This window comes from Petaurus breviceps, unplaced genomic scaffold (assembly GCF_028583685.1).
Source record: "Petaurus breviceps papuanus isolate PSGF00001 unplaced genomic scaffold, PetGlider_PUasm1.0 209, whole genome shotgun sequence".
Classification (NCBI taxonomy): domain Eukaryota; kingdom Metazoa; phylum Chordata; class Mammalia; order Diprotodontia; family Petauridae; genus Petaurus; species Petaurus breviceps.
Window position 1 is genome coordinate 287,917 of NW_027185854.1, and position 22,123 is coordinate 310,039.

A 22,123-nucleotide genomic window follows, 5' to 3' on the forward strand; every position below is an offset into this window, starting at 1 on the left:
TGTTTTCTACTTTTGGGACATCATATTGCTTATTTAAACTGGGTTAGCTCAACAGTGTGCTGTATCTTCTTTTTATAATTTTAATTTTGTATTGACTTCGACACTTTTTTCCAATAGTTTAGTGATCTGACCGTATGTAAAATTTTTATTTGGCAATGACTCCCTCATCAACAACCATTTGTTTATCTGTTAAAATGTATTCAATTTCATTTCTTGCAATGTTATTTGGAAGTCAGGATACTGAATGTCTAAAGAAATTAAATAAGCTTTAAATGAACTCCCAAAAGGGGGAAAACAGGCCCAAATAGATTTACAATTGAATTCCATTAAATACTCAAAGAAAAATTAACTCTAACATTATATAAATTGTTATCAAAAAACAAAGAAGTCGTACTACCAAACTCCTTCTGTGAGACAAATATGCTCCTAATATCTAAATCATGGAGAGATAAAGCAGAGGAAAAAAATACTCTAGACAGAGTTCTTCACTTTTTTTGTATTATGGACCCCTTTGGAGAGAATCTGGTGAAGCCTATAAACCTCTTCTCAGAATCATATTTTTACATGCATAAAACAAAACATATAGGGTTAAAATGGGAACCCATTATATTGAAATAAAGTTATTAAAATATTTTTGAAGGGGAGGCTAGGCGGCGCAGTGAAGAAAGCACCAGTCCTGGAGTTAAGAGGACTTGAGTTCAAATCCAGCCTCAGACACTTAATACTTACTAGCTGTGTGACCTTGGGCAAGTCACCTAACCCCAATTGCCTGCGTTTCCTCCTCCAAAACTATATATATATATTTTTTTTTGAAAAAAATTTAACAAAGAGGCTATAGCAACATAGTAAAAAGACTCTACCCTATGAATAGGATGGATTTATACCAGGAATACAGGGATGGTTCAATATAAGAAAAACTACAAAGTTAGTAAACCACATAAATAACAAAAAATTAAAATTATATGATTATATCAATAAGCATATCTAGTTCCTCTTCACACTCTTTCTGAACAAAGTAGTCATGATAAAGAGCTTTTGTAGCATCTCTATGCTTCTGACCTCTCTGATTTGGTACTTGAATCATATTTTCCAACATGTTTTCAACCATCCTTTCCTGTCCCAACCTTTTCATTGGTCACCAAAAATTATATTGATCTAATTGGGAGGGTCTTATTGAACTGGTTTTTTAATTCCTTTACTTGCTTATCCTCTGTCATAGATGTTGATGTGTCAGCTCTAATTATCTTCATAGTAGTCATTTTCACAAATGCTTATTGTGAGCATTGTAATTAAAGAGACCAAGTATTTCATGACATGGAGTTTCTTATGCACACACATAAACCCAATGACTCTTTTGCTTTATTATCCAATGAGATCCTGTTAGTCAAACTTCCATCTAGCTGCATCTTCATTTTGTCTTCCTGTTTCACTCAGAGTGGTACTTTAAATATTGATGTGATTCCATTCCTGCAATAGCTTATCTATTCATAATGGTCAATGGACAAGGATGTCACATTGAGAGTACCATCAGCTAAGTTATTATTGATAGTCTAAAATGTCTCTACCCTCTCTCCTTTTAGCAGCCTCTACCCTCTTTTCTACCCCATCTGACACAGTCACTGAAGAATCAGAAGGGAGCCACACAGGACTAAGAAAAATGATGTATTTTTCTTTGATTCATGCAACACTGTGGTCAAACAGTTCATCAAATAGCCAGTCTACTGATGGCAAGGTTCTCTCTATAAATCAATTTTATTTTATTTTATTTTGTTTTTTTTATTAAGCAATCAGAGTTAAGTAACTTGCTCAAGGTTACACGGCCAGGTGTTTCTGGGTGGGTGCTAAGTGTCTGAGCCTGGGATTCGATCTCCAGGTCGTTCTGACACTGAAGCCGGTGCTCTTACTCGCTGTGCTACCTGGCCGCCCCTTATAAATCAATTTGAAGCTGGCCATTGGAAAGAAGAGATCATCAGTTGCTGCCACCACACTCAAAGCTTTTCTAGTATGCCAGAACCTGCCACAACTTTCAATCTCTTGGCAGAGTCTTTTAAGAATACAGGGTTATCTCCATGCCATGAGGAGGCATCAGTCAGTCAACAAGCATGTATAAAATGCTTATTGCTTACCAGGCAATGTTCTAAGTTCAGGGGATAAAACAAAAGCAAAAACTTGGTTCCTGCCCTCAAGGAGCTCACATTCTAATACAGAAGATAACATGCAAACCACTATGTACATATAAGAAATATACAGTGTAAAATGGAGGTAATCTCAGAAAGGGTTAGGGGGGGAGAACTTTTGTAGGGAACGGTATTTGAATCAAGTCTTGAAGGAAGCCAGGAAATTTAAGAGGCTGAGGCAGGAAGAGAGAACATCTCAGACATGGGCAAAAGGTAGTGAAAGGCATGGAATCTGAAGATACAACATCCTGTTTGAGGAACAGCAGTAAGGCCACTTTTGCTGGGTTGTAGAGGACATGGAGGGGAGTAAAGTATAAGATTAGAAAGGTAGGAGGGGGGAAATTGTGAAGGGCTTTAAAAGCCAAAGAATTTCTTATATGGTCCTAGAGGTGATATGGAGCCAGGGGAGGTTACTGAATGGGGGGAGGGTGACATGGTCAGAGCTACCCTTTAGGAAGATCGCTTTGACAGCTGAGGAGAGGACTGGGGAGAGACTTGTAGCAGCAAGAACAACCAGAAAGCTACTGATGTAGTCCAGGTATGAGGTGATAAAAGGCCTGCATCAGGTTGCTAGCTTTGGAGAGGTTGGGTTGAGGCAGATGGGACTAAGGGAGCTGGCAGTGGGATGTGGGAAATATGATTTGTATGATGGGGGTTCAGAATCACTGGGAGAGTATGAGGCGTAGGAATGTGCTGGCCCATTGAAGAGTGCATCCAAGGCGGAGCATCAGTGGCCAGAGAGATATCTGTTGAGGGAGGCAGGTAGCTAGATTATTCAAGGCCATATAAAAGGTTGTGATGTTGAGTCCTGTGAGGCACAGAAAACATGACTCAGAGTGGGTAGGAGCAGGTGAAGGAAGAGTCTGGGAAGTCAGAGAGGAGGCAGAAACTGGAGATTTAAGATGAGTCTGATCAGAGAGAGGCCTCTGGAGCACTACAGAAGGCCCTGGTGTGAATATGGAGGCTACAGGTCAGCAGCCTGGATCCAGGGGCAATGCAGGGTTTCCTGGAAGCCAAGTGGGGAACCCCATCATACATAGAGGTCTAGATCTGGATCTGAAACCCCGTTTGAGTAGGACTTTGATGAGGCATCATCCATCTATGAGAAATCAAGGAAATAGGGAGAATGTTTTAGGGTCGGCAATAGGAACATGTTCTGATTTTCAAAAAGACGAAGGTATATTCTTTGAACTTTATGATCTTAGTTTTGATGGCTGGTGAAATTCTAGATTGCATTGTTAAAAGGGATCATTTGAGAGTGTATAGAAAGGAAAGCAGTGACCACTAAGAAGCTTGAGTTCATCCATAATAGGTTATCTACACTAATGTAATTTTCTTTTTTGACATGGTTATAAGACTAATGGGTAAGAATAATGTTGGAGACACAGTATTAATTAGCAAAGACTTTGATAAGGTCTCCAGATATTCTTGTGGACAAGAGGGACAGATTGGTGCTGGGTGATGGTATAGCTAGATGAATTTGAGATTGACCAGACACCAAAAATAGCCACTGTTGGACCAATGCCCAACTGAAGGGGTGTTCCTAATGTAGTGTCCCAGTAACTTCCCTTGCCTCTGTGCTTTCTGACACTGTCAATGAATTTTATGAATAGAGAACATGCTTATCACATTTTTAAATGGCATAAATAGCTAATATTTTGAGTGACAGAAACAGGATCTGAAGATAATCTTGACAAACTTGAGCATTGCAGTGACTCCAATGAACTGTAATTTAATGGGAATAAATGTACATTTGATTTGCAGTGACACTTTCTATTCCTTCCACATGACACTTCATCTTTCAACTCAGAATATTTTCACTGGTTGCTCCCCATGCCTAGAACTCTCTCCCTCCTCATGCTTCCATAGTTTCCTTCAAGCCTCGGCTTAAGTTCCACTTTCTGCAAGAAGCCTTCCCTTGTCCTCCTTACTTCTGAGATGAGCCCCAGTTTATTCTGTATATATCTTGTTTGTACATAGTTGTTTGCATGTTGTCTCCCCCATTAGATGGTGAGCTCTTTGAGATCAGGGGTTGTCTTTTGTCTTTTTTTTGTATTCCTAGAGCTTGGCACATAGTAGACACAATGCTAGTTGACTGACTTGGGTTAAAAAGAATTAACTGTACAGAGTGCTTAAAGAAAACATCACTAAACTATAGTCCATATGAGAAGAATTTCCATGCTTTAGTGGACTGCAAACTCAAATGTGAATAAACAGTGTGATGTCACAGCTAACCTTCCCCCCCCCCCAAAAAAAACCCCTAAACAACCCTTTTGCCCTTAGGCTGAATTAATAGAAAGTGTCCAGGTCTAATGGAGGTGAAAAGTAATTTCTTGGCCATTCGTCCTTGACAAGATTACATTTGGAATAGTATATTCAAGTCTGGGTACTCCATTGTGGGAAGGACATTTACAGGTTGGAAGGCAATCTAGAGGAGAGTTGCCAGAATAGGACAATAGAACCTGAACCATAGAGGGGTCACATGAAGGAATTGATGTTGTTCTGCTTGGGGAAAAAAGATTTAAGGGGACATGTTATCTTCAAGTAAGTATTATAGTAGAAGAACTGGTCTTGGAAACAAAAGATCTAAGTTTGAATCCTACATTAGCTACTAGCTGGTTTTATGATCTTGGGCAAGTAACCTCCCAAGGCTTTAACTTTTTCACCTGCTTCCAATTAGAATGCAAATGCCTTGAAGGCTAATACAGGTTTTATTTTTTGTTTCCCTAGCACCAGAAAGAGTGCCTGGCGAAGTCACCATTTAATGCTTATTGATTGATAAATCTATAAAATAAGGGGTTTGTGTTATATGACCTCTGAGGCTCCAGGTTTATGCTCTCAAGGATCATTCCATATCTCCTTTTCCACCCCTAACAAATCATATGTGGCTTATATGGAGAAGAGTCACTAGGATGGGAAGACGTGGATGACTTGTGAGGAGGGAACATCCAAATGGATGAGATCACAAATTCATGAGTACTCATCTCTTTTGATTTGTAAACCTATTGTAAAGTCCTATAATCAAGGTCAGGTAATACAATTATGTTCTTTGCCTCCAAGGGAAAAACGAGGAGCACTGGGTGAAAGTTGTAGTGACAGAAAATTCAGTTCAATGTAAGAAAACTTCCTAACAATGAGAGCTATCCCAAAGTGATATGCGCTGCTTGGTAAGGTGATGAAATCTTCATCCTGGAGGTCTTCAGGTGGAGGCTGGATGGCTGCTTGTTGGGTCAGCTGGTGGCAGAGGGAACAGATGTCAGAAACCAGATTGCACATAGTTTAGGAGATAGAGAAGAGCAGAAGTGGAGGCAGGAGTTTAGTTAAGGAGAGGAGTGATCTAGGATAAGGTCAAGATAGTGCTTTTTAAGGGGGGGGCAAATGTGTATATGTAGGAAGCAGGGCAGGAGCCAACGAATAAGGAAAAATCCAAGTGTGGGGAGAATTCAGAGCCAATGCACTGGAGAAGTTAGGGGGATAGAGCATCCAGTGTGCATGCTGTGGGATTGACTTTGGCATAACATAGGACATAATATAGTGGGATTAATCCTAAGCATTTTTTTTAAAAAAGCAATTGGGGTAGGGGGGGCCAGGTAGCACAGCGAGTAAGAGCACCGGCTCCAGTGTTGAGAAGACCTGGAGATCGAATCCCGGGCTCAGACACTTAGCACCCACCCAGAAACACCTGGCCGTGTAACCTTGAGCAAGTTACTTAGCCCCAATTGCTTAGGGGCGACGAGGTGGCTCAGCGAGTAAGAGCACCGGCTCTAGTGTTGGGACGACCTGGAGATCGAATCCCGGGCTCAGACACTCAGCACCACACCCAGAAATAACTGGCCGCATAACCTTGAGCAAGTTGCTTAACCCCGATTGCTTAAAAATATAAAAATAAATAAATAAAAGCAATTGGGGTTAAGTAACTTGCTCAAGGTTACACGGCCAGTTATTTCCGGGTGTGGTGCTAAGTATCAGATGCCGGATTCCATCCCAGGTCATCCCAACTCTGGGGCTGATGCTCTTTACTTGCTGAGCCACCTGGCCACCCCTAAGCAATTGGGGTCAAGTAACTTGCTCAAGGTTACACAGCCAGGTGTTTCTGGGTGGGTGCTAAGTGTCTGAGCCCAGATTCAATCCCAGGTCATCCTGACTCTGGGGCCGGTGCTCTTACTTGCTGTGCTACCTGGCTGCCCCAGTTCTAAACACTTTTAATGAAGCCTAATATCATGTTGGATGTCTAGGGTACCATATCAGACTATTGACTCATAGCTTGCAGTCCACTAAAGCCCACAGATCATTTTCAAATTGCTATGAAGTCATGCATTATTCATCCCTCACTTGTGAAATTGATCTTTAAAACTCAGATGGAAGACTTTTGAAAAAGTATTGTTGTAGATTTCGTCTCTAAATTATAGTAATTTCAAACTCCTTCCCTATAGATGGTTCAATGCAAAGTTTCTTTGAATTCATCTGTAGTTTTCAGCCATTCCCTCCAACTAATGGATATTCTTTGTTTCCACTTTTTTTGATGCCACTAAGAGTGTTGCTAGGAATATTTTGGTATATATTGGATCTTTGCTTCTGTCTTTGACTTTTTTGAGGTATGTGCCCAGTAGTAGGACTACTGGATCAAAGAATATGGTTTTAATCACTTTTCTGATGTAATTCCAAACTGACATCCAGAATTACAGAAATGGAAAACTGTACATTAGTACACTTGTGTGTAGCCCACCCCTCACGCAAAAGGAATCCACACTATATCATGTTTGATAGGCAGTTAACCGGCCTCCACTTGAAGATCTCCAAAGAAGAGGCATCTTGAGGCAGTATCTTTCACTTGTGGACAGTTTGGATTGTTGAGAAGTTTCCCTAATAAACCTAAATTTGTATCTTTCTACCCTCCACTCATTGTTCCTATTTCTACCCTTTGAAGCCAAACAAAATGAGTCTCATTCCTTCTCTGAGTCTTTCGAATATTTGAAGATAGCTATCACGCCCCTCCAGAGTCTCCTCTTCTCCAGACTAAGTATGCCTACTTCCCAACTGATATTCACATTCTAAGCACTAAGCCTTTCTTCATCCTGACTACCCTTAGGAAGACTCTCTAGGTCATCATGGTCTTGACTTAAATGGTGGACCTCAGAATTGAACACAAGACACCATTTGAGGTCTGACAAGGGCAGAATATAGTGAGACCATTACATTCCTATTCTTGGAAATTATGCCTCTTCACGGAGCTCAAGATTGCATTATATCTCGGCTGTCACATTACACTATGAACATATTGAGATTACAGTCCACTAAAACCCTCAGCTTTTTGGGGAAACTATTCACCCTCAGTCTTGCCCTCCTGGTGTAAGACTTTACACATCATCTTACTGAATTTCATCCCAATACTCTAGCTTGTCAATATCCGTTTGGATCCTGACTCTCATCCATTATACTAGCTATCCCTCCCAGCTTTCTGTCATAAGAGTTGACCACAGCTCACAATATTGTATTACCTGGTATTCTCATATCCCTTCTAACTACTATTTCCATTTTGGGGGTCATTTGCCAATTAGTATTGTGTGTTTATTTGCATTCTTACTACCATTAGTGATGTGGAACATGTTTTAATGTTATACGATTCTTTTTAAAACAGTCTACTCATATCCTGACTACTTTCACAAGAGTAAGACTTATTTATCCCTATCTAATTTCATCTTGGTAAACCTGATGTTCTAAGTTTTCAAGATTTTTTAAAAATCTTTACACCCTCATGTTTATCTATTCTAGCTTTGTGTTGGGTGAATTTGATGAGCTTGTCACTTATGCCTTTAAGTCTTTGGTGAAAATGCTAAACAACATAGGTCAAGCAGAGAACCTTGAAACCCTCCTTCCTAGTTGGTAGTGAAGCTCTAGCCTATTCTTTGTTTCTGGCCATTTAACTAGTTGTAAATTCAGCTAACCACAGTACCACTTCATCTACATCTACTTTGCTCACAAAACAGCATAAGACTTTGTGAAACATTGCTAAAACCTAAATAAAATTATACTGATAGCATTCCCTGGACCTAAGGTTAGTATGGCATGACATTTTTGATGAAGCCATGCAGATTTGTGATCACAGCTTCCTTTTCAGATGTTTACAACCCATCAATTTAATACCATCTTGTAGAACTTCTGTCAGGGATTGAAATCAGATTCCTTAGTCTATAGTTTGCAGACTCCATTCCCTTCCTCTTCCCCATTCCCTTTTTAGTATTTTTTTCTTATCTTTTGGAAATTATGTATAGGCACCACAAACATATTTTACAGTTCTCTTAGTGTATTAAGGATGTAATTCATCTGAGCCAGGTAAACTCACCAAGAATATGTGGGTGCTCTTCCCATCATCTTGCATTTGCCATTCTCCCCCCAATTCCACCCCATTTTTAGTCAAAAGATCATTCGCCTTGACAGAGAAAACTGAAGCAAAGGGATTATTTTTCTCCATTGTCTGTTATTTTCCCATCCACCAAGGGCCTGTTGCATCTTTCATTCTCTTTTCCATAACCTACTGAAAAAACTCTAAAACCAAACAAAAAACATTTTTTGGGGTGATTATTAGCTTTTTTTTATACCCATTGGCCTCAGCTCATTCTGAGATTTGCCATTTCTAATACTATTCTTGAGGGGTTGTCCAAAGATTTTGCAGGCATCCTCCATTGCCTGCCCTTGCTTCTATCTTCTGTAATATGTAGATTTAAAAAATCTAGTGTTTGCCAAATTCCCTCTGCATACACATTAGTCACTCTCTTTGTATCTTCAGAATTTCATTCAAAAGAGCTTTTCTTTCCTCCTTAACTGACTTCTGTTGTGCAGTTTTAGAAAAGGGGGATCCTAGCTAACCTTCCTCTGAACCAGTGGAAACCTGTTTATCAAACATGTAGTGTGCATGTCAAACTACTCTCAGCATTGTACTTCTCTATTACAAAGGCTAAGAGGAATGGCCACTCCATTGTTATTTTCATCATGTCTACCATAGCAATCAATTCCTGTTTGAGAAAATCAGATCCAAAATACAATTTCCCCTTATTGGCTTCTCCACCTTTTAAAGCTTGAAATTCATCATAAGGCAGAATTTTTCTAACTGGAGTGGAGCACCATCTTAAATGGGAGTATAAAGCAATAGCCAAAGTAATTGAATACTTTTGAGTACAACTTCTACACCCCTTTGTTCTTTCAGCAAAAGCAAACTAATGTGGTAAAGTCATTCCGACTACTTTAGTTGGAGGGCAGCAATTACTCAAAACAGTATTATCATAACTTGAATTGGAAGAAATGCTCATTTGCCATTTACATCCATAATATTAAAAACAAAACAAAACACTGAGTTGGAACAGGTCAAATCATGACATAGACAAGCTGCCACTATCATCACATGGTATTTGTGTAAGCTTATGGCACAGATGTGACTTTTTTTAAATGAAAAGGGGCACTGCTAAATAAAGTTTGGAAGCCAGCAGGCATCTAGATAACTGGTTCACCCATTCCCACTGTCTTGTGCTCTGTACCACATTTGCAACGTTTCCCATAAGAATTTATTTCCTCTTTTTGCCCAAGTAGCTTGTGCTGTACCAAGGCTACTTGACAATACTGCTTCTTTCTGTCTCAACTGACCTTTGTCCAAATGCTTTCCTTCATGCTTATTGTGTTTCCTGTGATTCCTCACTGATGTAACTTCTTAGTTCACAGTACTCATTCCTTCTCCCATGCCCTGCTGCCATTTTACCTATCCTTTTCTCCCAGACTTATAGTCCAGTCATAGGTAGCATCCCACTAATTCTTAGCGCTGTCTGTAAAGTCAAACACGCCTGTTTCAGGTTCTCCAATTCATGTTGCTCACTTTGCATATTTGTGTGAATACACAGGACTCCCAGTCCTCTCTCACTTCCTCTTCATCCTCCCACTTTCTGTAGCATTCCTAATGTGTCTTCCTCCATCAGAATGTCATTTGAGGAATACTGCTGAGAGTCCCACCCCAACTCAAACTTACAGAGACAGACATGCATTCTCATGAAATTGTACTGTTACAGAATCATTTCTTTGAGGTACTGTATCCCCAGGAATCTCCCAATTAAAAGGCACATATCTCTAAGAAGAGTAAAAAAAAAAAAAAAAGCCCTGACTTTTAAGTCACCTAGACTTGGATTCGGGTAAATAAGTTCCTCTTTCTGGTCTGTTTCATCCCTTGTAAAATAAGTTCAGTTAAATTGAGAGTTCTTAACCTTTTAGGTGTCATACACCTCTTTAGCAGTCTGGGGAAGCCCGAATAATGTTTTATTGCCTACATTCATAATTAAGGGAAATGCTAAATTTCAGTTACAAGTTAGTGAAAATAAAGATGTAAATAAAAATAATCTGAGACCATAGGGTTATTATCTTTCTTGGGTTTTATTTCCTGGTAACTTTTGGGTGTTTCAACTCTTCTTCTTCTTACTAAAGTTCCTATATCTAGCTTGGTATAAAGCTATTTTCTCCCTCCCTCTCAAAGCTTTTTTGATTACAGATTCACAAAACTCCACATTCTTACCAGCCCTTGTTACATTCAATGAAAGAAAAATAAAAAATATTTCCATGTGGAAGGACCCATTAAGATTGAGGAATATCCCTAGTGTTCCAGGTAGCACCAGCTCCTCCAGGACTTGAATTCTTATTTGCAGAGTGTTTCTTTTGGTATGTGATTTCAACCCCCACTTCTGCTTAAAACAAAAAAAGTCAATTCAACTGGGATCTAGCTTATTACCTATCCTATCAAAAACCCAGGCAAACAACAGTGTAGAATTAGTAAAAACATTTAATTTGAACATAAAAGGAAGCATTCTCAGCACCCATTGCCCAAATAAGAACATTCTCCTACAGACTCATATGTCATTAGGGAAGGTTTTTAACCTTGAGTGTGCAGTTTGCCTTACATTAAAGCTGGAAAAGTCGAGTCCATATGACTTTGTCTCTGCTCCCTGGAGCAGACTTGAGAGTCCACTAAAACATTTATCTTGACTTACCCTCGGGGGACATCGGGTTCCTTGCTGGATACTTGGGTTTGAGATATGCCTCCCAGGCTCCTTTTATCGATTTTATGGAATATCTTGCAGCTAGCTGCTTCATTTTTTAGATGTCCTGCCTCTCTTACAGCAGTAACACTCTTATAGCACTCACTCAATAGCCCCTCCTCATTTCATCAATGGTTATTCTGCTAATTGTAAGACACAAATCTAATAGCAAATAAAGTCCTGAAAATCTATCCCAATAAGCTATGTTCTTTGGACCCAAACATATTGGAAAATGGAATTCTGGGGAGTTCTCCCCTTAGCTACACATACTTTGCTAACAGATTTGTAGTAGACACACTTGGCAGGACCGTACAACTTCTTCCAGGAGCACTCAGCAACGTACAAGTAGGAATGAAGAAACAAATGGAAGTAGTGGCTGAGGCCTAGGATTTGGCAAGATGTGAAAACAGGACAAGGGAAGGGCAAAGAATTCAAAGGGGTAGAGGACTATATACTGAGGAATTGACCAGCTCTAGGGTTAGGTTTGGGAAGGGCCTGGAGGTCATGGTGAGAACAGGTCTGAGAGGAGCCAGGCAGAGGAAGAGATGTAGACAAGGCTCATGACAGAGAGAGGATCAGCTCTGGAAATCATGGTGGCAAGCATGGATGATTGACATTTAAGGCATGAACATCTATCTGGGTGGTTAAGAGGGGAACAGAGGAAATGGAACTCGGAAGCTAGTTCTTTTTTTAAAGGGACAAATTTTGTAGTTTTAAATTAAGAAAAATGTAGCAGTTTCAGATGATTATAAGGCAGTCACAAAAAGTGGGGCACACCCAAATGCCTAGGACCCAATCAACCAGTAAACAGGGTAAAATTGAACAAATTTTGCCTTAATCTGAGATACATATTCACATTCTCTTATATTTTTTTTCAGAAAAATCTTATACTTTATTGTTATATACTTTTAACCTGATATTCAGGCAAGCCATAAGCAAAGATATTAGTCAATTCAATTTTTTAAAACCCCATTTTCATGCAAGGCTCTATGCTGGAGATGCAAAGATGTAAAACACTGGGTGGTAATGACAAATAAAGTCTGCATACTAATTTAAGGCTGAATGAGAGCTTCTTAATATCTTAATATTCTATTGCCTCTATCAATTCTATATTGCACCCAAAGTCCACAGTTTTTGGGTGGCAAAACTATGGCAAACTAGCTAGGGCTCTGCCCAAGGGCCATGCAATTTGAAGTGCATAGATATTAACAAACTGAATTTAACACCTGGTTAGCAAGGCTAATAGTTAAAATGAAGTGCCACCAGCAACTATGGTACCAATTCCCTCCTTTTAATCTACTAAATTTATTTTAATTGCTTGAATTATTTTTACATTATGAATTTCAAAGTTGATTTTAGTGTTGCTTCATGAATCTTAGCATGTTGCTTGCCCTGGGCACCAAAACTGTTAGTTAATGGCTCTGCCAAAATCCTCCAGAAAACATTGTAATTTTGTTACATCAAACATTACACTAAATTAAAGTAAAATTAAAGCTACTGAGATTTAAATTTAATTTCTTATGATACTAATTGTACATAGCTTATTAAAGGAGTACTTAAAATTTAGCATCTTAAGTATTTTTGAATCCTTAACACTACTACATTAGCTGACATAGTTAAAGTTAATCACTGAAACTTAGTGCAACATTACCTTTACCATTTAATGATAATATACAGTCTACTACTATTATATCTAGAAGGCCAAGACTGCTATCAAGCTGTGCTATATTAATGAAAAAAGTAATACAAAATTTATAACTGGTTGTTATTGATCTTCACATAAAGCATAATATAGAGAAAATGAGTTTTAAGTTGTAGGGAGAGATTCAGTGTGGTCATGAGAAAAGACTTTTTTTTTTTTAAAGCAATTGGGGTTTAAGTAACTGGCTCAAGGTTACACAGCCAGTTATTTCTGGATGTGGTGCTAAGTATTAGAGGAGAAAAGACTCTTGATATTAATGTTGATTAAATGCTGAACTAAACAATTTAGGGCCATACGGTTATACAATTTTCACCTTTAAAATTTACTCAATTATAGACATTAATATGGTAGAGGTGGGTAGAGCAATTATTCAAGTAATTTGAAATATCAGATATCAAAAATAGTTGCCTTAGTTAATATTTGACAGTGACATATTACTTTTTGCTGAATTATTCCTTTCTTAATATTGTTTTTTTCAGAGAAATATTAAAATCCATTTGCATCCCCTAGGTATGTAGGCTAAAAGAAAAAGCCCCTAAGTGTTCTCAGGAGTAGTAAACACTTGGGATGGGGTAAAAAACTTGTTTTATATACTCTATAAAATGGGTAATTAAGAGCTGGTTCAAGGGCGCAGCCAGTGGATAGCGGTTAGTATAACAAACACAAAAAGCAGAGGATTGGGGAAGACACTTCTTGTAATAGATTCTATCTTTATATGTCTATTTTAAAATTAGAAGAAAGAACTGAAACTTATCTTAAACTATTAGGTTGCAGAACAACCCTTGGAATAAAATAGTAGGAGTATGGCCATATTAAAAGCTACTTGAAGAAAGTTATCATGACCCACATGACTACTCAACAAACATTTATTAAACATCCCTATGGGCAGAACACTCTATAGCAGGGGCTAAGAGAAATACAAAGTTTGGTAAATAAGATATGGTTATCACTTGCCTAAAGCTTATAGTCTAATAATGGGCTGGAATGCATTCACCGGTAAACCTAATATAAAATGCTACATGATAAGTACAAAAGAGAGGTAAAAAGAATTATGTAGTATATGGGAGAAAAGCCATGACCTACTGGGCAAATCACTCAGGTGTAAGGTCAGCATGAAAACAAATCAATTAGAATATGAGAAACATTACTATCTCAGCAAAATCTTGTATTATTTATTGGCAGAAGGTAAAATTACTTTTTGTTATATCTAATTTATGTGATTCTGAAGTTTTCAAGTGCCTCTGACACCTAAAAAGGAAAATCCAAGATAGAACAAAAACAATTATGAAAATGGAGGGAAGGGGGTGGCTAGGTGGTTTGGTGAATAGAGCACCAGCCCTGGAGTCAGGAGCACCTGAGTTCAAATTCGGCCTTAAACACTTACTAGCCATGTGACCTTGGGCAAGTCACTTAACTCCAGTTGCCCTGCCTTCCCCCTCCAAAAAATGGAGGGAAGAAAAATCAATGCATGGCACCACAGAATCTGGAAGAAAGCCTTGGAAGTCCTCCAAATCAGCCTGTGCCAGAAAAAGGAGTCTGTCTACAATACATCTAGCAGCCACCTAGTCTTCTTATACCTGAAGAGCTTAAAGGAAGATGACCCACGGTCTCCTGACACATACATCTGGAGGCTTCTCTTTAAAAGTGTTGTCCTCAACCATCAACCCTAAATTTGTCTCTCTAACTTCCGTTATTTTTCCTAGTTTTACATTCAGGTGTCAGGCAGGAAAAAACCTAATCCCTCTTCCAAGCAAAAGGCCTTCACATTCTTAAGGTCAATTCTCATCAGCATTTTAATTGCTTTTTACTGTTTGCAGAGCACTTCAAACACATCATCTATTTTAAGCTTCACAAGCCTACGAGGTTGGTATTACAGGCAGCATCGTTCTTCTCAATACAGGAAGAAAGGAGGAGGAAGCTGAGGTGCCAAGGTTGTGATTTTCCTAGGATCAGACAGCTAGCAAAGGTCAGAGGGAGCATCTGAACCCAGGTCTTCATGTCTCTGTTTTGCCGTCTATCTCATCTACCTCTTACTCTTCTCTCTTCAGGCTAAAAAAAGCCAGTCTTTTCAACCAATCCTCAGACATGATCTCAAGGCCCTTCATCATCCTGGTTCCCTTGGTAATGTTCTAGAATTTTGTGAGGAATTTAAGTTAAGCTCATTAACCTATAGTTTACAGATTCTGTTCTCTTTTAAAAAATGCTGGGATAGCTGCCTTTTTCCAAACCTACAACCACTCTCTCATTCTCCATGACCTTTCACATATTAATAGAGGGTCAGCAACCACACCAGCTCTTTTGGTACCTAATGGTGGAGCTCCTGTTGGCCTCATGATGGTGAACTTCTGAGGGCCAGAGCTAAAGGTGCTCTTATTTTCTCCCTACTTATCTTGTCTACCAAATCTACCTACTGGCCATTTTGGTCCTACCCTTTTCAGTCCAAAGGTCATTCTCCCTGGCAGAGAAAGCAGAAGAAAAATAAGAGCTGAGTAGCTCGGCCTTCTCTCTGCTGTCTGTGACCGTTGTCCCATCTGTGCCAAACTCTTGTCAAAGAATTCCAACTATAAGTATCTCTTTGAGTTAAGCCAACGCCAAACAGTCCTACCACAAGTAGAGCGTCAGGCTTCAGATGCTGCCTTACCCAGAAATGTGCACTCTCCTTCCCATGTAGACAGTCAGATGGGAGCCAAGGGGCAGCGATGGTGCAGAGGACAAGTTTCCTTGCAGAACATGAGTATGTCTTCAGATGATGAAGACTGTGAGCAGCGTACTACTCCCCAAGTGCTCAGAGGTACAAAGGAGACCACAGGAAACTTGATGCGAGACCGTTTACATATGAAACGGAAAGGACAACAAATCAGTATAATACGGAATGGATCTGCTAGGATTTCCATATTGATATATTCTCAACAAAGAATAAATGATAGATCATCTTGATCTATCAGATTTAGACTATTAACTGATGTTCTCTATTAAGAAAGTGGCAATGGTACTTAAGATTACATCAGGAAAAGCAGCTAAACTTGACCAAATATATATAGTAGAAATCTATCTTGGAGGTAATATATTTTGGGGATCGATTTTCAATGTATCACTAAGAGAAGATTGCTAAGAGAGCAGAAGAGCACAGATAATATTTTTTTAACCAAAAGAGATACAGCAACTACCTATCTACTTTCTTCTCTCTCTCTGTATAATCTTTATGCAAAAAGCCTACCAATACATTTATGGTATTCCTGACAAAAATTACAACATGGAAGCTTTGAAGATTATTTTTCCAACATCTTTGCCATCACATATCTCATTAAGAGATCTAGAGGGTACTACAAGATCCCTGTCTTTTGTTAACTTCAACTCAGTGGAACAAAATTCCCTTCCCTTGAAAGCTCTTTAAAAACAAGATTTCTCAGTTAAAATCTGACCAGAATCTCTGACAGATGCAATTGTGTGGGGATAACTTTGTTCAGTATCTGCTCCAAATGAAGTATAAATAGAATTTCCTATCTATTATGAGGTTTTCCAAATTTGCAAGTGACATGTACTAATTTCATTGAGCCCCAGAAGGCTATAAAACTTCCCAACAAAATCCATGCTCTTTCAGACTAACTATAAAAACATACATATGATAAATCAAATCAACAGTCTTTATATCATTTGCAAGTGATACAGACGAGCAATGAAGATGACAAAAATTAAGTAGAAGACTGGGTTGGATCACATTTAAGTGGCAAAAAAAGAGAGTACCTGGTCTGGAGTCAGGAAGACCTGAGTTCAAGTCCAGCCTCAGACATTCTGCTGTGTGATCCTGGGCAAGTCATTTAATCCTATTTGCCTCAGTTTCCTCATCTGTAAAATGAGCTAGAAAAGGAAACTATCTTTGCCAAGAAAACACCAAATGGGGTCACGAAGAATTGGGCATGACTGAAAAACAACAAATTTAAGGACTGTAGTGCTTTCAATGACTGAAAGCTACTTGCCACAAAAGCCTAGATTTTTTTTAACATTAATGTTCTCCAAGTAATATTAGAGTGTCACAAGAATTATGGAACCCAAAGATCTCATAAGATTCAAAATGCAGGTGACCCAGAAGGCAATGGAAAGAATCATGGCTGGCCTAAGTAGGTTGTTGCATATTACAGTGATATTTTAGATGTAAAATATGACATAAAAACCATTGAGGATGTCTGTGATGAGAAAAGAAAGTGAGCTGGTCACACACCAAGTTAGGGACAACTGAAAGTCTGAGTGCTCCACAAGTATCCACAAATAATAAAAGAACTGGGAGTTCTCTAGTACATTGGGTGCAACACATATGAAGGAATTCTTGAAACATATTGTATTAATATCTCACATAAGGATGTTGTGGTCAGTATCAATGGAAAGAGTATTCAAAACTAAAGATTCCGTAGATCCACTGAACTATCTAAAAGGTTTTTAGGTCACTAAATAATTCCAACATAATTGTCATGGTTTTCTAATAACACAAAATAAAGTATTTGTGGTTATTATATTTACTGCAGTAGCTGCAATTGACCAACTACAGATTCTTTGAGACAAATCTTGCTTTCAAATGCAGGGAACATACTTCCTATGTTCTGCCCCTCCACCCACAATATGCATATAAATTCAATTTAATATGTAATTATTAAGTACCTACTATGTGCAAAGGTGATTTACTAAACACTGGGAATATAAAGATGAAAAATAACAGTCTCTGTAGTTAATTTACAATCTAATAACAGGAATAAGATAAATATGATATAAAGCAAAACAAAACAGAGTCAGGCGAAGGGCTGTAAGAGAATCTGAGGAAGGAGAGACCACTTTTGTCTGGGGGAATTAGGAAAGGCTTCATGGAAGAGGTGTTACCCAAATGGGCCTTCAACACAGATATGGAAGAAGTGTGTTCCAGGCACATATTTGTCTGTATAAAAGCAAGAAGGTTGGAACGTGTAGGCCAAAAACATCATAGAATAGCTAATAGCTTAGTTTGCTTGGAATATAAGGTTTGTGAAGAGTTACCCTGTGACAGAAGAATAGAGACTGGAGTTAGACTGCAGAGGGGCTAAATACCATGACATAAGTTTGTCTTTTATTCCATGATGGGCAATAGGGAGCGGGTTTTTGGACAGGTGCCATCGCTGGACCTGTGCATTATAATCTATGTCCTATGTGAAAGGATAGTTTGTAGAGGGGATAGCCTGGAAGCAAGGAGACCATTTATGAAGCAATTTCAGTAGACTTAGGTGAAGAGTAATTAGGGCCTCTTACTGTGAATGGAGGAAAGATGCAGAAGCGAGAGAAGTTGAAGTCAAGAAGACTCACTTGAGGCAGGGAACAAGTTAGAGGGGAGCCCAAACTTAATCCTGGGTGTCTAGAAAGATGGTGGTACTCTTAAAACTAGATGACTGCTGAGCTCCCTTCTAGTCAGGTCTATAATCTCAGAAACAGAAATAAACTTGGAAGCAGCTGAAACAGAAAGAACAAGATCATGAGTTGTTTTAGTTAGGTTGGTCTGAGGTGACAAAACATGTAGGGAAGATAACCCAGGAGGCATGGGAAGTGTGAGACCTGAGCTCAGGAGACAGGTCGGAGCCGGATACCCCTGCTGAGTTATCTACATAGAGGAGATGACTGAAACTTTGGGAGCGGATGAGATCCCCAAAGAAAATAGCGTAGAGAGAGAAGAGGGCCGAAGATAAGAGCCTTAGGAGGCAACCACACCCAGAGGATAGGACAAGAAAAATGAATCTGGGAAGAACACTGAGAAGTTAGAGAATTAAAAGGAGAATCAGGAGAGAGGAGTGTTACAGAAGCTAAAAGAAGAGAGAAAGTTATCAAGAATGAGGCGTATTGGTTAACAGTGTCAAATACTGTCCAAAAACTGAGGAAGACAGTAACTGAGAAATGGCTATTGGATTAGACAGTGACAGGGAACAAAGATATAATAGAAGGGATGGATGGCAAGGTCAAGATAAACATCTTAGTAAAGGAAAGAACTGAGCACAGTTCTAGGTCGAGGGAAAGGAGTAAATACAGTAGGAGAAACTGAAGATGAGTGTGTTGGCGTGATCAGTGCAAGAATGTTCAGGAAGTGGACGGGATGGGGTTGAGGGTACAACTGCAGGGGTTTGCCTTGGAAGGGACAAAGGGGAGGGGATGAAAGCACAGACAATGGGAGAGATGGAAAAGTAGGAAGATCATCTGCTGACAGAAAGTGAGGGATGGGGCTGGGACCTTAAAGAGAAAAAGAGTCTCAGAACAGGCACTGAAGAGACGGAGACAGGCAGTCAGAGATGTATAAAAGTATTGCTGTGTCTCAGGAAGGGCTCAGTTTGCTATATGACAACTAACTTCACAAACTTTCAGAGCTCAAATCTTGAAGGTAAAGCCATTTCAAGCAATGAGGACACATAAGATGTGAACTCTTCCACAGTGGTTAGGTTTGAGGTTGCTAAATTGAGGGGTAGGCTATTAGAACCAATCTAATGCGTTTAGGTATATTTTGTGTCAATCTAAGGGTGAGTCACAGCTAACTGTGTAAATACTTATTCAGGGGTAGAATACAGAATAAAGTTTCATCTTCAACCCTAATTATAGAGGGAATGGTAATCAAATGCAGAAAAAAGGAACTAGGAACTAGAGCCATACAAAGAAAACAATCACCAAGAAAAGAAAAACTTTTGGAATGGAAACCACCCCAAAGAACCCCCAGAAATCTCTCATTACTTACCCTGGGGTTGACATCCATCCCGAATATATTGTTCCAAGAGATTTCTCTCATGAAGTAAACAAAAAAGGAATTGAACATTTGTTCAGATACGGAAGATGGAATTTCTCATTTTTCATAAGTAGGAGAAGTGAGGCAGGGGAATTTTAAATATCTGCTTCCCTCCCCCCAACCTTGATTTACATTATTTGCCACTTCTCTCATCTAACAGAAAGTGTTAGTGGTCTTAGGTGAGTTAACATCATTATTTTTCCAATATCACTTTTTAGGAAAGCTAGGGTAGGGCTTCCTGATGTTCAGCATTGACTTACTCTCAATGCCACCCTAATCTGGCACTTAGCTTTTCACAGTTTGAGTGTTATAAGCATAGATGAAGTGCAGATGAACTGACACAAGCACAGTGAATCTTTTATTGTTGAAAATGACCATGTTACCATATGCAGAGCAAAAAGAAATGGGAGTGCTCTGCTATTGTGCATTCACATCTTGAGTATTAAAGGATAAGTGAACCAATGACCAGCTGGGAAAGGAAAAATGAAACAAAAATTTTCTTACAAGTCTCCTAATTTCTCAAAGAACCATAGCAACATGCTCAAGATATTTAGAAAAACCGCTTGTTGAAGCTTTGAAATTTTCCCGCCCCGCCCCTGTGACTATATCTCATTGACAAAGGAATTACATTTACCTAGGTAAACTGAAAAGCCTAGAAAGCTCTCCATACCCAGGGTTGTCTGCCTTTGGCTAATGCAGTTATCATATGGATATAAGCATAAAAAATAAGGGGTAAAGAAGTTCAAAATTTTCCAAAATTTTTAACCTCTTTAGTGCTGAGTTTCTAGTTCAAGAATTGTCCATTCTCCTTGGGGAGAAGAACAATCTTCAGAAGAAAAACTTGTCATAGTGAAGCTTGCTGAAGAATCATCAAGTGGAGATGTGATCTCACTCCATCTGCTCAAAGTGTCCACATGTGCTTTACCCTGAGGCTTTGAACTGTCTCGTGCTAGAAGCAATGTCTGATTGATCAGATACTGTGCTAAATTTAGGTCTTCAGGAACAGAGTTTTTTATATTGAGGTTTGAATCCTGCTCAGACAGCAACTGCTTTAGAAGAGTCCAATCTTGCTCTGCAAAGTGTTGGTCATCTTCATAACCCATGTCTGTTTCTGAATCCATTTTCTGCTCAAAAGCTTCTACAACATCCATCTCATAGATTGGAGAAAGGGTTTTTGAAGGCCGATGTTCATACATGCAGGTTTGTGCCAATGTGTCACAATCATCTATGTCTCCTGAAATAATTCATAAGACTACACAATGTAAAAGGTGCACATGTTGGCTGCCCCCTCAGGGTTTTGTAGATCAATATTAACTCAATGTAACAGTGACAATCCAACAAAGTAATAGAACAAAAAAAAAGTTTATACAAAATTGACAAAAATTTGAAGAATTTGTTTTTTACGTAAAAACAAAAACAAAAACAAAGGATGTTGTTTATATGTGAAGTTTAAGCAGCATAATCACCACTGGCAATTCACAATAAATCTCCATACTGTAATTAGAAAACTTCTGATACAGAAAATAACATAAATCATACAAACACAAACACAGAATGCACACGGGCATCTAATTCTCTACAATAACAACGTAAAGAGAAAAAAAGACATGGTAATTTAATGATGACTTTTAAGGTAAATCAGTTTCAAAGAGAAGAAACAAAAGCATTCCATCCCAAGGCTTATTCATCTATTGCACATGCAAGAGAAGCTGCAGGCAAGGACAAACAAACAAACAAAAAAGTCCAACCTGGAGATCACCTGATCACTTGTTATGGTTTTGCTGAATGTGCTGGTTAGCATTTCGTTAGTTCTGAATATACAAGAGCTAGTAGGTAGCTATTGCATATTTTAAACATGGGTCACTAATTTGAATTACTATAATAATGAAGACAAAGGCAAAAAAACCAACTAGACAAGAACTTATCCAACCATATGAAACAAGACAAAGCTCTTTCATATGTGATCATTGCTTCTAAATATAATCTCTTTTAGGAAATTTATTTTTTATTGGAAAATTTTAGAATAGAATCATAGTGATCCTAGTCTTAATCTCTGTAAAATTTATATAAATTGCTACAATAATGAATATAGTTGTTAAAATAGGTCAATGCTCTTGGTACATTGTTACTATAGTTATTGCACATCCCTCTTAGATATACATTGGCATAGTTCAATAAGCACACTTCATGTATACCAAAATTTCTACTGATAGTCAATAATGCCTGTTAAATTAGACAGAAAATAAATATATTACAGGAAATTGAGCTCTTATTCCTTCGCATAAAATCTCTTAATAGAATGGCTCTAATAACTATCAAAAAATTTTACTAAAGAGTAAATTATTTTTCATTAATATTCCAGAGAAGCAGTAAAGAAACAAACTAGCTGGTT

General features: G+C 38.6%; 1 protein-coding gene across 3 annotated transcripts in view; it reads right to left on the reverse strand.

Annotated features, from left to right (window-relative positions):
- Nucleotides 1–20,067: 20,067 nt before the first annotated feature.
- LOC138165478 (BTB/POZ domain-containing protein 8-like) overlaps nt 20,068–22,123 on the reverse strand; it is a 120,716-nt gene continuing 118,660 nt past the window's right edge. For all 3 annotated transcript variants that reach the window (XM_069093842.1, XM_069093843.1, XM_069093844.1), the window contains one exon: nt 20,068–20,965. In XM_069093842.1, the coding sequence (XP_068949943.1) occupies nt 20,502–20,965 (464 nt within the window). In that variant the 3' untranslated portion in view covers nt 20,068–20,501. The remainder of the gene's footprint in view (nt 20,966–22,123) is intronic.